Consider the following 12,927-nt stretch of genomic DNA (forward strand, 5'->3'; position numbering starts at 1 on the left):
TGATTTAAAAACAGCCCACAGGCAATCTTTATCTGCCACTGGGCAGATGCCTTTTCTTTGAATGTGGGTTTCAATGCTGTTTCAAGAAATGTGAGTTTCAAGGTCATAGAAGTTTTAATGCTAAGTCTATTTTCATTGTGAGACTGCATTTCTTTGTTTAGCAGATGTCTATTAGTGTTTGTGCTGTAAAATATAAACTAAAACTTTTAAATGAAATCCATATCATTGTAGAAGTAAAGCAGTATGCACATTACAGTGTTTATGGTAAATGGGGTGAAATAGTCAAGTAATGAGACATTGGATTGGCTGCAGGGTGAGGGCTGTGTATGGGGAGGCCCCATTTGACCATGATTTTGTGAGGGGGGGAGGGCGACAAACTCAAAGACTTCCCAGGTGGCACAAACTGTAGCTACATCACTGATCTGTAGGCCATGGAGAATGACTTTTGGAGGTCCTAGCAAACTATAATATTCTTTTGCTAAGATTAGTATATTATGTACCATTAAATGCCCTACTGTTATCATAAAACCCACAATTGTCACACATTTAAAAAAATGGTTGCCGTTTACTACAGGGTCTGGGTCTGGGGCCATCTTTTGGTTTTCTGTTCTTCATTTTGCGTTTGAAAGGTGATATCCCACAATTTCATTGGAGTGGGTGGGGTTACATAATTATGTATGCAAATGTTATGTTAATCAGCGTACAGATTTGTACCTATTTTTCATGGGCCTTTGTCCAGATTTTTGATGTTTCCAGGTTGAGAGGTATGCTACTCATACACGTCATTGGGTCCTTGTACATAGTCTGTACTGATTTTATCAATGTTTCTGTGGCTTCAAATCATTTCAGGAGACTGCGTAGCTTTCTTGGGACTTTATCATATGCTTTCTTCAAATCTAATAATGCCCAGTTGGACTCTTTCCTCACCTCTAGATTCTTCTCAACTATCTGTCTCACTACAAACATTGAGTCAGTCATGCTGCATCCTGATTTGAATCCAGACTGCTTGTTTCCACATTTTACTTTCTACTACTCTGCATATTTGTTTATCAGTCACCCTCTCCAGAGCATTCATGCAGTGTGAGAGAAGTTTGACACATCTATACTGCCCACCGTTGTGAATGTCCCCACTGGTCTTGTACACTGGCAGAAAAATACTTATTCTTCAGTCATGTGGAATATACCTTACTCTCCATACTGCTATGAGTACCCTCAGATGCCATTTCTCCCTTAACTCACCCAACATCTTGATCATATCTGCTGTGACTTCATTTCAGCTTGCTGCTTTCCCCACCTTCATTTTCATTAGAGCTGTTCTCACTTCTTCTAAGGTGGACTCATCTTCTTTCATCATGGGTTGTCCCTGGGACATTTAAGCTTCTCTGTGATTTTCTTCATTCATCAGCCTTAGACATACTGTGGATTGGTGAGCAGATTGTTGGTGGCATCCCTTATGAAGGGTGTCTGATGACTATCTTCTTTGTCTTTCTGTCTTAGCCATGCAGCATGATAGCGTTTCTTTGTGTCTTCTGCTGAGTCACTTTCCAGAAGCTGATATATTGCCTCTGATGCCTTGTTCATCAATATTGCAACTTCTCTGTTAGCTTCTTTGTCAGGCAACCAGTTTTATTTCCTAACCTGGTGAGTCTGTTCATCAATATTGCAACTTCTCTGTTAGCTTCTTTGTCAGGCAACCAGTTTTATTTCCTAACCTGGTGAGTCTGTTCTATCTCCCATTTTTTGTATACTCCTTTCTTTTGATGACTTCCTAGACTTCTGCATTCCACCACCAGCTTTCCCTATGTAGATGAACTAGCACAAATTCTGATTAATAAACATTAGTTGACCATCTCTTTCAAAGAACAGTACTTCAGGGGTGTAGTATCTTTAATGCAGCACCACTGTGTCAGTACTGGAGTTTGAATCGAGATGCTGTGCCCTTGCAACTTTATAACATCACTGGTGAGAGTTCAACCCACTGAGCCATTCATATGGCAGACATACATAGACATACACAGACATAGAAGACAGCTACCAGAAAGATAGTAGAAGCAATGCCCAGATTTCCAGTTGTGTGATAATGGTGTATGCTATAGATGACCTTAAACAGTATTATATATGTGACGCAGACTCTTTTCTTCTCTGGTAAAAGTCCAGGAAGATCAACAAAAACGTTTGCTTTTATTATTATTATTATTATTATTGACTTTGTTCACTATTTCTACGTTTAATTGACACAAAATATAACACAACACAGCATAGCTGAAGGAAACAACTTTCTCCTGTAGTTGTCTTCTAAGGAAGTTCATGACCATAGAGTACAGGAATAATTATTGTTTTAAGGTTTACTGCTACAGTTTTGTTGTGCTATCCACCCCTGTGTTTACGTATGCCTGTGTTGCAGTATCTAGAATTTAGTTGCTCCACATTTGTCCTCATTCCTAAAGCAGGAAGTTCAGTAGTGTTCTGTCTGTCGAATACATATCACCCCAAATCTCTTTTAAGATCACTGATAGCACTTAATAATAGTAATGGCAAAGTGAAATATAAACACAGAAGGATTACAAGCATATGCAGTAGAAGAACATGTTAGAAAAAAATATGCTTTAACTTGAAATATGCCTGATTGTGATTTTGTGAGTAGTTCCTGGAAATCGATCTGCTATACCTAAAGGTGCCTGCACAAGCACCTCTACAAGCCATTATGACGTAGGAAGACCCCTCCCCCTTTGTCATATTTGGAGAGGCCGTGACTACTAAGTTAACAAACACATAATGTGTAGGAATTGCTGATGGCATTTCACAAGCCTCCTAAATGAACGAATGTTGTTTGTGCATGAACAGACTGTAGACAGCTGTGAAACATGTTGCTGTCCTGCAGTGATGTAATTGTAAACTCAGACTTTTTGAAATATCTTTACATTATAGACTCATGCTGGTATGAACACAGTAAGTATATCTAGTCTGTCATTGAAGTGCATTTAACATTGTACCCCCACCTCTAGCCCCCCCCCCCTTCTCCATCTGTCTTGCATCACTCCAGGCAGGAAAAAATAAGTTATAAGTCGTTTAAGAATCATATGCTATTTAATAAAATAGTATAAATGTAGCAGTAATTTTTAGTCCAAAAAGGCATCTGACTGTAATGTTCTTCATAATGTTTGCTCATATTCTGCTCAGTCTGACTTATGAGCTCAAATGAAGCCTGATGCAAGACATACATTTTCTACCATGCTTTCCTGAAATCCATTCTAAGTTTATATTAATAATTTATGCTACCTTTATACCTAGTCTCCATTGGTAGGGCCTGGTACAAGTTGAGTATTCACAAAAACAAAAGCATGCCTCCTAATGCTACGACTGAATTTACCAGCTCTTCAGTGTGGAACTAATTTCTGGATTGCAACCTTTTTAAGGGCGCACTGAATGAACTGCCAGAGATGCTCACTGTGCCCTGCAAATGTTCTGTAGACTCATGCAGAGCTCTGTCAGCCAAAATGCATTTCTGCAGCAGAGTTTCACTACGTGGTGCCTTGCTTTGCTTGCAACAAATGTTTTTCTCAGCATTTGCTCTCCAAAAAAGATTAGTGGCTAGATTCATTAACACCTACACAAAGTGTACGCAATCTGTATTCAAGAGCATTCCTATCACATTTTTTTGTGCTTCCTACTAATTCAGAAAGATTAATCTAAGTGTACATGCAGTTTATACTTTACGGTAACCTTTATGAATCCCCCTCGATATTTAAGGCTGCAAGAAAATCAGCAGAAAAACTAAAATTACGAGGAAGAAGGTATGAATTACGCTTGTGTTGTCTGTTTACTCAGAGTAGTGTACACGTAGTGTAGGCATTAATGAATCCCAGGATAGATTGTTGTAAAAAAATAACAGCAATGTCTGTTGAGTTCTTGTGTTCTTATACACATACCTGGTACCTGCATGATATTTTTGTCATTTGAGTAGCCACAAATTAATTTGTGGTGGTAAGCATCCGTAGTTAAAGTAATAATCCAACTATAAAAATAAAAAGTAAATAAATGAATAAACGTAGATAAGCTTATACAGGGGGGCAGGTAAAATGTACTACTGACTGCTCTGTATTCATACTCATCACCTATTTAGCTTCCTCAGTTTTTTAATGATATTTTACAGTTAAATTTGGAACCTGTTTGACTCATCTGAAGAAAGTGTAAGGCTGATAGAGCAGAGCATGCTTGCTAGGTATGCAATGTGTACCCATAATGTGGTGGTGCCATAACCATCCTAACTGAATGTCACATCTGTAAAAGAAAATGTCTTATAATACATATAACTTGGGCCATAAAGTATATCAGTAAGTGATTTTGCAGAAACTATTAACATCTTTACCGGGTTTTTTTTTTTCATTCAAAAAGTGAAATGAAATGAAATAAAAGCTAAATGGGCATGTTACTATGCTTATCAGAAAAGTGTTGTGGAAAGCATACGTGATAGGCTTAACAACAGTCTCCTCCATGTTAGGAAATGTCGACACTAACAAAATTGCACCAAACCATTGCCTGACTCAGTTGTTGCAGTCTAATTAAAAACACAGATGTGCTTGTGCACAAGAGCTGGTAGGCTCATCCAGATTTATAGTCTGTGGACTATTACAGACCTAGCCAAAAACAGAGGTCATGCTTAAACCAAGTACCTTGTATCTGTGATGTAAAAGAGCATAAAGTCAACCCCCTCACCCCACTCTTGTGTCAGAAATGGGCTTTATATAATGCACGGTTTAATCATTAAATGTTGAACATACAACATGAACAGGTATTTGCCACCTGCATGTCCTGGAACACCTGTTCTTAGATTCCCGTAGAGAGGCTCAGAAATAACAAAGTAATTTAGTTTTGCTAGATCAAAATGCATGTAGTGAACATACATGCTTTACATATGACTTATGCTTTATTCTTTACAGAAGTTCTTATGCACTACTTGCAGAACCTGCGTGCTGTGGTTCTTTCACATCCAAGATGGAACTGAAATGTATATTTTCAGAATGCTGTCATACCACAGAAGGGTGTAATCACACGTTGCAGTGTGTCAGCAGTTTTTCACAGGAATTAACATCTGCCCAGTGCATACACAATTCCATTTAGGGGTTTATGTCAATTTCTGTGATTCTGCCACTAAAAGACTTGGGTTTTTTGTGACATGTACCATAATCCCTAGAGATTAACAGGAATCTAATCCCAGAGGTACAGAATTCTGCATGCTAATGTGCCATTTAAAAAAATATATTTGAATAAAGCAATAGGCAGATTTTTATTTTTCAAGTGTAATTTGATTAGCTACAAAGTCATAAAGGAGAATATGAAAAATTACTTGTATGCCTATCATTTGGGTTATCTTTTACTGTAGTAACCCCCTGGCCATTTCTCACAGAAATGGGCATGATCTGAGTGACTGACATGCCAAATGACCATGATGTAGTATGCAAATGATGCATGACTGACATGGCATGCAGATGCGCCAGTGACATCATGCATAAATTGCTTGTTGATTGCTGCATGTGCGTACTCCACCAGGTGCGCAGTAGCAAGGCCCACCTAGGTCATACCAACAGCAGAACAGTTTGGGACCATAATGTATTTTTTTACATTTTTGCATGGGGCTGCACCTCCCATACCCCCTGTAAATTAAATATACCAACTTCAAGATCGCACTACATTGAGGAAAAGAATAAATGGTCTGTTTTATTTTCTAAAAACATTTCAAATCTGCTGCATCAAATGTGATGAAATGGATGAAATAGGCTTCTCTTTAATAAACTAACAAGTTTGCATGATCTGTTTACCGCATGCTCAGTATCCCAGCTGAATATTCATGCGGATGAAGAAAACATCAGCATGACTATTCATCGATTTGGAAAACGTCACCTGGTGCTGGATGTTGGGCGGAGTTTGGGCGGGCCTTGCTACTGTGCATCCAGGGGGTTACTATGGTAAAACCAAGCCATCTTTTGTTCACTGTGTTTTATATTTTGGTGAGATTTCCAAAGAAATCAGAGAGCAGCTTCTAACATGGTGCACTAGAATGCCTGAAAATCATGGGAAGTATTTATATCTGGCTAATCCATAATTTATTGTGTTTGAAATGTTAGTGTGCTGACTGATGAGATTGTTTTTTTTTTTTTCTGCATTCTGTGTAGACCTTGCATTTCCTTGACCTTTGAGCTGTAACAGTACAATATCTGGAGAAATTCTGTTGCCTCTTGCCTGTTGCTGGGATGCCTGTCACAAACTACTTAAAATTTCAGAAGAGAACATGAAGTCCCACCTGCCAGAAGGAATACATCTTGCTGATTGGTCAGAAGTTGCTGTATTCTTAGCTCAAACATGGGCTCCCTGCCCTTAACCAGTGAGCTGTGATTCTAAAATCAGTCTCTGATGCTTCCTGCCTTATTCACAGAGGGCGTCTTTCTGTTTGTATGAATTCCCTGTGACTGCCTAGAGAACACTATATCATAAAGAATAATTGAGTGGGTCTCCTGCATTATATTGTTCATTTTGTGCAGAATGCAACATCATGTTGCATGGATTTTATATTTTTAATTTAGTATTATCTAGCATTAAAATGCATTACATGACTATAACAAATCTGGCAGTACAGATCAATGCACTTCATGACAGAGTTTATGGAACACAATGCTTCCATTATTTTGCTTAGTTATATGTCTGTTATGACTGCAATGTTTTCACCAAAGTATGGTGTGTACATGATTTATTTAGTTATGTATTTGTTTACCTTTTCTAATGGGGCAGTTAAACTAGACATAATTCTTGCCTAGCTGCGTACATGTCCTAGGCAAATCACAGTGCATGATGCAACTGTACATACAATGACATAAGGATTATTTGTGTAACATATTACGTATGGCAGGCAGTATGTGTTTTCTACAGTCCAGGGATTAATTAAACATTTGTAGTACAGGATATGATCAATGAGAGCAAGTCTCCATTAGCATGTAAGCAAACAGCAGCAGCAGCATCCTAGTCCTGAGGGAAAAGTTGCTTTCATTCTCTGATCTTCTGGCCTTGACTAGCATTCAGTGAGTTCATTCAAACAATGAGATTAGGCGCTGAACCTAAAACAGATTCCAAAACAAACAAACAAAAAAAAAAATCCCAAAAATTTCATTCAAGTAAGCTACTCCACAAAGGCTAAGGAGATTGCAGCTTTTTACACACACAAACACCCACATATGCACACGTACACACACACATACACACACACACACACACACGCAGACACGCGCATATACACACACACACACACACATGCACACACGTATACGCACACACGCGTATATACACACACACAAACACACACACACATGCACACACGTGTACGCATACGCACGCATGTATATATATACACACACACACACAGACACACGCACACACACATGCACACACGTATACGCATACACACACACACACGCGTATACACACACACACACACACACACACACACATGCACACACGTATACGCATACACACGCACACACGCGTATATATATATACACACACACACACACACACACGCGTATACACACACACACACACGTATACGCATACACACACACACACACACACACACACACACACACACACACACACACATGCACACACACACATGTACGCACACACATTTTCTCTTATTGCCTCCCTCTCTCCTCCATCTCTTTTAGCCTTTATTTTTAAATACAGTATCTTGTCTTCCAATTTAGAGGAAATAGTGACTTCCTACTCACAGCATGATGCTAAAATGTGTGTTAGTTTGAACTGTCAGAAAACTTTATGGTGAGCATGTGGGTTTAGGCAGATATATAAAGAAGACATGGTAAGTAGGAAACAGACGAGGTGCAGAAAGAAAAAAAAAAAGTTTGGGGTACCAGGTTAGCAATTATTAAAAGGGTTTATTGATTCCTGTATGACATTTTATAAGAGACTGAATGTGCTGCTACACTTCTGTTTTCAAACCTGTTCATAACAAGGGTCTACCTGAAGTACAGGGCAACCTTTCACCTATCGGACCTTCCTTTTCTAAATCAGCAGTAAACTGCCTTCTGGTCTTCTACTCTTTTCTGCATAACTCTTACAAATGTTAAAATGGAGTGGACCGTGACTAATCCACCTGTGTTTCATATGATCAAAGAGAAAATGTTGTACATACACAAGCTCTGTTAGTAAACTGAGACATTGCAGAGCCTTAGGGATGGGGCTTTCATCTCTGCCCCCCCCCCCCGAGTCCAGACAATCTTGATCCTAAAATATATAAGGGAGTGGGAAGGTGAAGGCTCCCTGCTTGGGGGATGTCCCCCAAGCAAAAAATACTTTAAGATGTAAAAGGTTACAGCTTCCAAATCATCAGCCTTTTCTGTGCAATGATTTCTTACATGGGAGTAAAAGCCATGAGCTTTAGAAACAGGTTTCTCTTAAAATTGTATGTCTCCTCCAGGTATTATATTTTTATAGCATGCAGCATTGTCCTTATCTAACTAAAGTTTTGTATTTGTCACAAATTCTGTTGTCCACACTGTGAATCTGTGAATTGTCTCTGATGATCAACAGAATGGGACGTGATAACTTAATGCCTAGCGACAGGTCCTTTTCCTGTATTTTATTTTTCCTTCATGCAGTTCAGTGTGAGGTTTTCCAATAAGATAATAGTCCTAAAAGAAACACTTATGATTGCATGTGTATGTGTGCCTTGTTTATGTGCATGCAGCCGTGTGTGTGTGTGTGTGTGTGTGTGTGTGTGTGTGTGTGTGTGTATGTGTGTATAGATATGCACGTGTGCGCATAGGATATGCATGTGTAAAGGTGGGTCTGTCTGCACGTTCCTATATATGGGCTTAGTGAGAGTGTATGTGTGTGTGTGTCTTCGTCTATGTGCAGAAATGTAGCTATGGTGGGGAAAAGGGGGCAGCTGGCCTGGGTGCAACTGTCTGATCCATTTTTTTCTGCACATAAACATGCATTACAGTAGACCATGAGGGTGTTAAGACCTGGTGATCCTCCTGGAAGGAAGGAAGGAAAACCAGATCAGAGACCTGACCTTTTTTGTTCTCATACAGAGTGAGTACATAGGGTATTAAGACCCTTTTTTTGTTCTCTCACATAGAGCATGACAACAGAGGGTGCTAGGACCTGGTCCTTATCTTTAGGAGAACAGGAGTGCCAGATCATAGAAAAGGCCAGTCTTTTGTTCCTCAGTGTTGTGTTGATGGGCACCATGATCAGACATCAGTACCAGCTGCTAAATGAGCAAGCTACTCTGTCTGTGTGTGTCTGTGTACATGCATATGTGCCTTGCATGTGTGTAAGTATTTGTGTGTGTGTGGATGTGCACGCATGCATGTGCGTATTTGTATCTGTGTGTGTGTTTGGGTACATGCATATATGCTTACATGTGTGTAAACATGTTTGTATGTAGATGTTTGTGTTTGTTTATATACATGCACATGTCCCTTAATGAGTGTAAAGATGTATATATGGGGATTTGTGTGTATGTGTGTGCACACAGGCATGTGTGCATGTTCATGTGTGTACTCCAGTTGATGTTATGTAGCTGAGAAACACAAGGGAGTTATTGTGAAACTAATTATCTGGATATTTTACTGTATTTATTCTTTTCTTTCTATTTTTTTCCAGAAGTCGTAGCTGTAGTAATAAAGGATTCAAAAAAGACTTATCATCCATAAAAAGGGAAATGGGTAGAAAGAAGATTCAAATCTCAAGAATTCTGGACCAGCGCAACCGACAGGTATGTATTAAAGTTGGAGAACGGCTGGGGAAGCCAGACTCTTCTTCCATTCTGAATGAAATACACTGTGTCTGGGGAGAGGCCAGTTCTGTTCTGTTTCGTGAAGCTTGTGATACCATTGATCAGAGCCCCATTTATGCTACTTGTATACCTCTAACTCAAACCTCACAGTATTAAAGGAAATGTGATCTTCTACCCAAAAAGAGGAATATTTTCTGTAACCAAACTGTACTGCAATAGAAAGTTCCATCTATTTGAGTTCCTGATACCACTTTATTCTGTTCAGCGTCACAGGGAAGCAAGACTCTATCCCATCACTAGGGTATCATTCAGTCTATATATATATATATATATATATATATATATATATATATATATATACATATACATATATATATATATATATATATATATATATATACACACACACACACACGCACACACACACACATACATATACACACTTATGGACAATTTACAAGTTTTTCAGTTCATCTATTGTCAACAGGAGAAGCAGTCAGTGTGACAGTACTTCACTAATTATATAATATAAAATAAACTTTGCTTCACTAGTATCCTGAACATCGTCCCAGAATTCAGTGTAGCTTGAGAAGTATGTGTTGTGATATACTAGTAAAAGAAGACAGAAGTTTAGCATATTGTTTTGAAATTTTCTATACTGTTGTAGGTTCACTGTAAATATTAATATTATGTATCTATTTGTTAAGATACCCGAGTCATTTTCACCCATGACCTTGGTCTTAAGGGCAACTACATTGACACCTTAAAGTAGGGAATCAACCAGCATGTTTAGGACAGGACTCAGAGGTTCATGAAAGGACATCATGCAGAGGCAATAAAAGCAAGCAGCATACAGATTCTCATTTCCTTCCACAACATTTTCATGAAAGCCACTCTGCTGGTGTAGAGGGATAAAGCCCTGACCTGGCCAGGTGACCTGGGTTTAGTCAGTGGCATGGGTGACTGATGCGTATCAGCAAGGGATGGGCTTGGTCATCCTTGCTGGGAAGGGTGTTCATCCATCATGGTCCCTAAGAGGAAGCATTTTATCCTAACAAGAGAGTTGCCCACTGATATTGTTGATGAGAAGAGGAGGTGGGGTAGGGAGTAGGTAGTGCAAATAAAAAAAAAAAAAAAAACGGACATATACAAATACGGCCAAGCCCCCAGTATGCCCATAGGATCCGTGACCTGCCCAGCAATATGATTAGCTGCTAGACCTGTTGAGGACATGGGATATTGGAAAGCCAGACTGGTAGTAAGATGTTAAGAGGACCAATAAAAAAATTATTCCATGAAAAGGCTGTTGAATTAGTGTAATGAGGGTAATACAGAAATGATGAGCTTAATACTTGAGTAGTACATATAAAGGCATCGCATGACAGCAGGAGCTTGGGTTAACATTGTTAATACTGCAACATTTGTCAAGCTAGAAGGCAATGTTGTTTGAACAAGACAGTATTTCATCTTTTACAGTACTGTTATGCCCTGTTTTCAGTTTACTTCCTCCATTTTTGAATGCCTTTCCTTGTTGCACAAAGACCATAATGGAACAATAATCTGGAATATTACTGTATGACAGCACCCGATCTGGCCAGAACAGCAGTGAGTGACAAATAAGAGAAGTATATTTATAGAGTTCCACGTATTCAGTTTCAGCAAAGATAGGGCGGTGGGCGGCAGAAACGTCGCTCTGCGTTTCTTCATATTTGGCAACAACAAGAAGGTGAAACTCGAGAAACAATAGATTCAGTTTATTGAAGAAAGATGTTGCTCCAATGTAGTTCTTGTAGGATTACTGTCAGGAGGAGGTAGTTTTACGAAAGCCTATTACATGGTGTAAAACAGAGTAAATACGTGAGGTTTCACTTGGACTCAGACCATGACTGTCTAGTAGTGCTGGTAGGAAGTGTTTCTAAATAAATACATGCTTTCTCAGTTTTCTTCTCATGTTCCATTTGTAGTGTCTTTGCTGGAGAAGAGCAGGTAGGGCTTGGTGCACTTAGTATATTATTTATTTCAATGCTAAATACTCTGTAGCATTGCAATGTATAATTATTTCTGATACAGGTTATTATCATGACTGGGGGAGGGGCAACATTATGGCTTGGAGTTAGAAGTCACAGGAGGAATGTGTACTTTAAGAGGGAAGAGCACTTCTGTTGAAGCAGGTACCCTGGATATAAGAATAAGTCCAGGAGTAAACAAACACTCTGCATTATAAGCACAGCTGTGTCTATGCCCTGTATTCTTCAGACTTTTTCCAGAGGTAGTGCTAATCCTGAGGGTTTGCGCAATCTGCTTTCAGAATGCAATTGTAAAACCCCAGAGAATTAAAACTGATTCATTTTGTAGTTTGCTGGCCAGAGCCCAGACTGGTGTTTTTCCTGTCTCAACTGCTGACATGTATTGCTTCCTGCCACTAGTTTTCAGAACAGGGACCTATATTAGTATTAATGATTTTGCTTTATAAAGCTCTGCTAGATGCTAATATTTTTTCTATTTGTAAAAGAGGAGTTGTATAAATATATTTGCTGATAGATTGTTTATTCCGCCCCATTCAACAAACATATGCATGCACACGTTCACACACACACACACACACACACACACACACACACACACACACACTTATGCACCTTAGGGCCTGATAATGTTAAGCATTGTCTAACATTATAAGCAGCTGAAGACAATAACACAGGCTGGCAAGCAAGCTGCAGCCAACCATCATTTGTCTAAAGTAGGGACAGATCAGACAGAAGTGATAGAGGGGGAGGAGGTAACAGGACAGACAAGGACAGGATAGATGGAAAGAGATAGGGCAGAGGGGCAGTCCAGCAGGGTGTGATGAAAAGGCCGTGTCTAGCCTTTTACACTACAGGAACACAGGAGAGCTTCCTTTCAGAGAACAATGCTTGTCTTTAGGATGAAGGCCAGAATGGTAATCAGTAAGTTAAGGCCTCACTAAGTGTAGGAAGTTTGGCAGTGGTTGTGGCTAGGGTCAAGGAAGATGGAAGGGGATTATGCTACAATTCTTCGCAGTGGGAATGGGGGAGGGACCGTAGGTACAGTGTTGAGGTATGGGTTTAGCACTACAGACCATGCATGTTTGA

The 12,927-nt window shown here is 39.3% G+C and overlaps 1 protein-coding gene across 4 annotated transcripts in view; it reads left to right on the forward strand.

Annotated features, from left to right (window-relative positions):
• Nucleotides 1–12,927, forward strand: part of MEF2B (myocyte enhancer factor 2B) — a 786,689-nt gene that overhangs the window by 524,312 nt on the left and 249,450 nt on the right. For all 4 annotated transcript variants that reach the window (XM_044053922.1, XM_044053921.1, XM_044053923.1 and 1 more), the window contains one exon: nucleotides 9,682–9,793. In XM_044053922.1, the coding sequence (XP_043909857.1) occupies nucleotides 9,740–9,793 (54 nt within the window). In that variant the 5' untranslated portion in view covers nucleotides 9,682–9,739. The remainder of the gene's footprint in view (nucleotides 1–9,681; nucleotides 9,794–12,927) is intronic.

The sequence above is a fragment of the Protopterus annectens genome, chromosome 13.part0, assembly GCF_019279795.1.
Source record: "Protopterus annectens isolate FY-2018-M chromosome 13.part0, PAN1.0, whole genome shotgun sequence".
Taxonomy (NCBI): Eukaryota; Metazoa; Chordata; order Ceratodontiformes; family Protopteridae; genus Protopterus; species Protopterus annectens.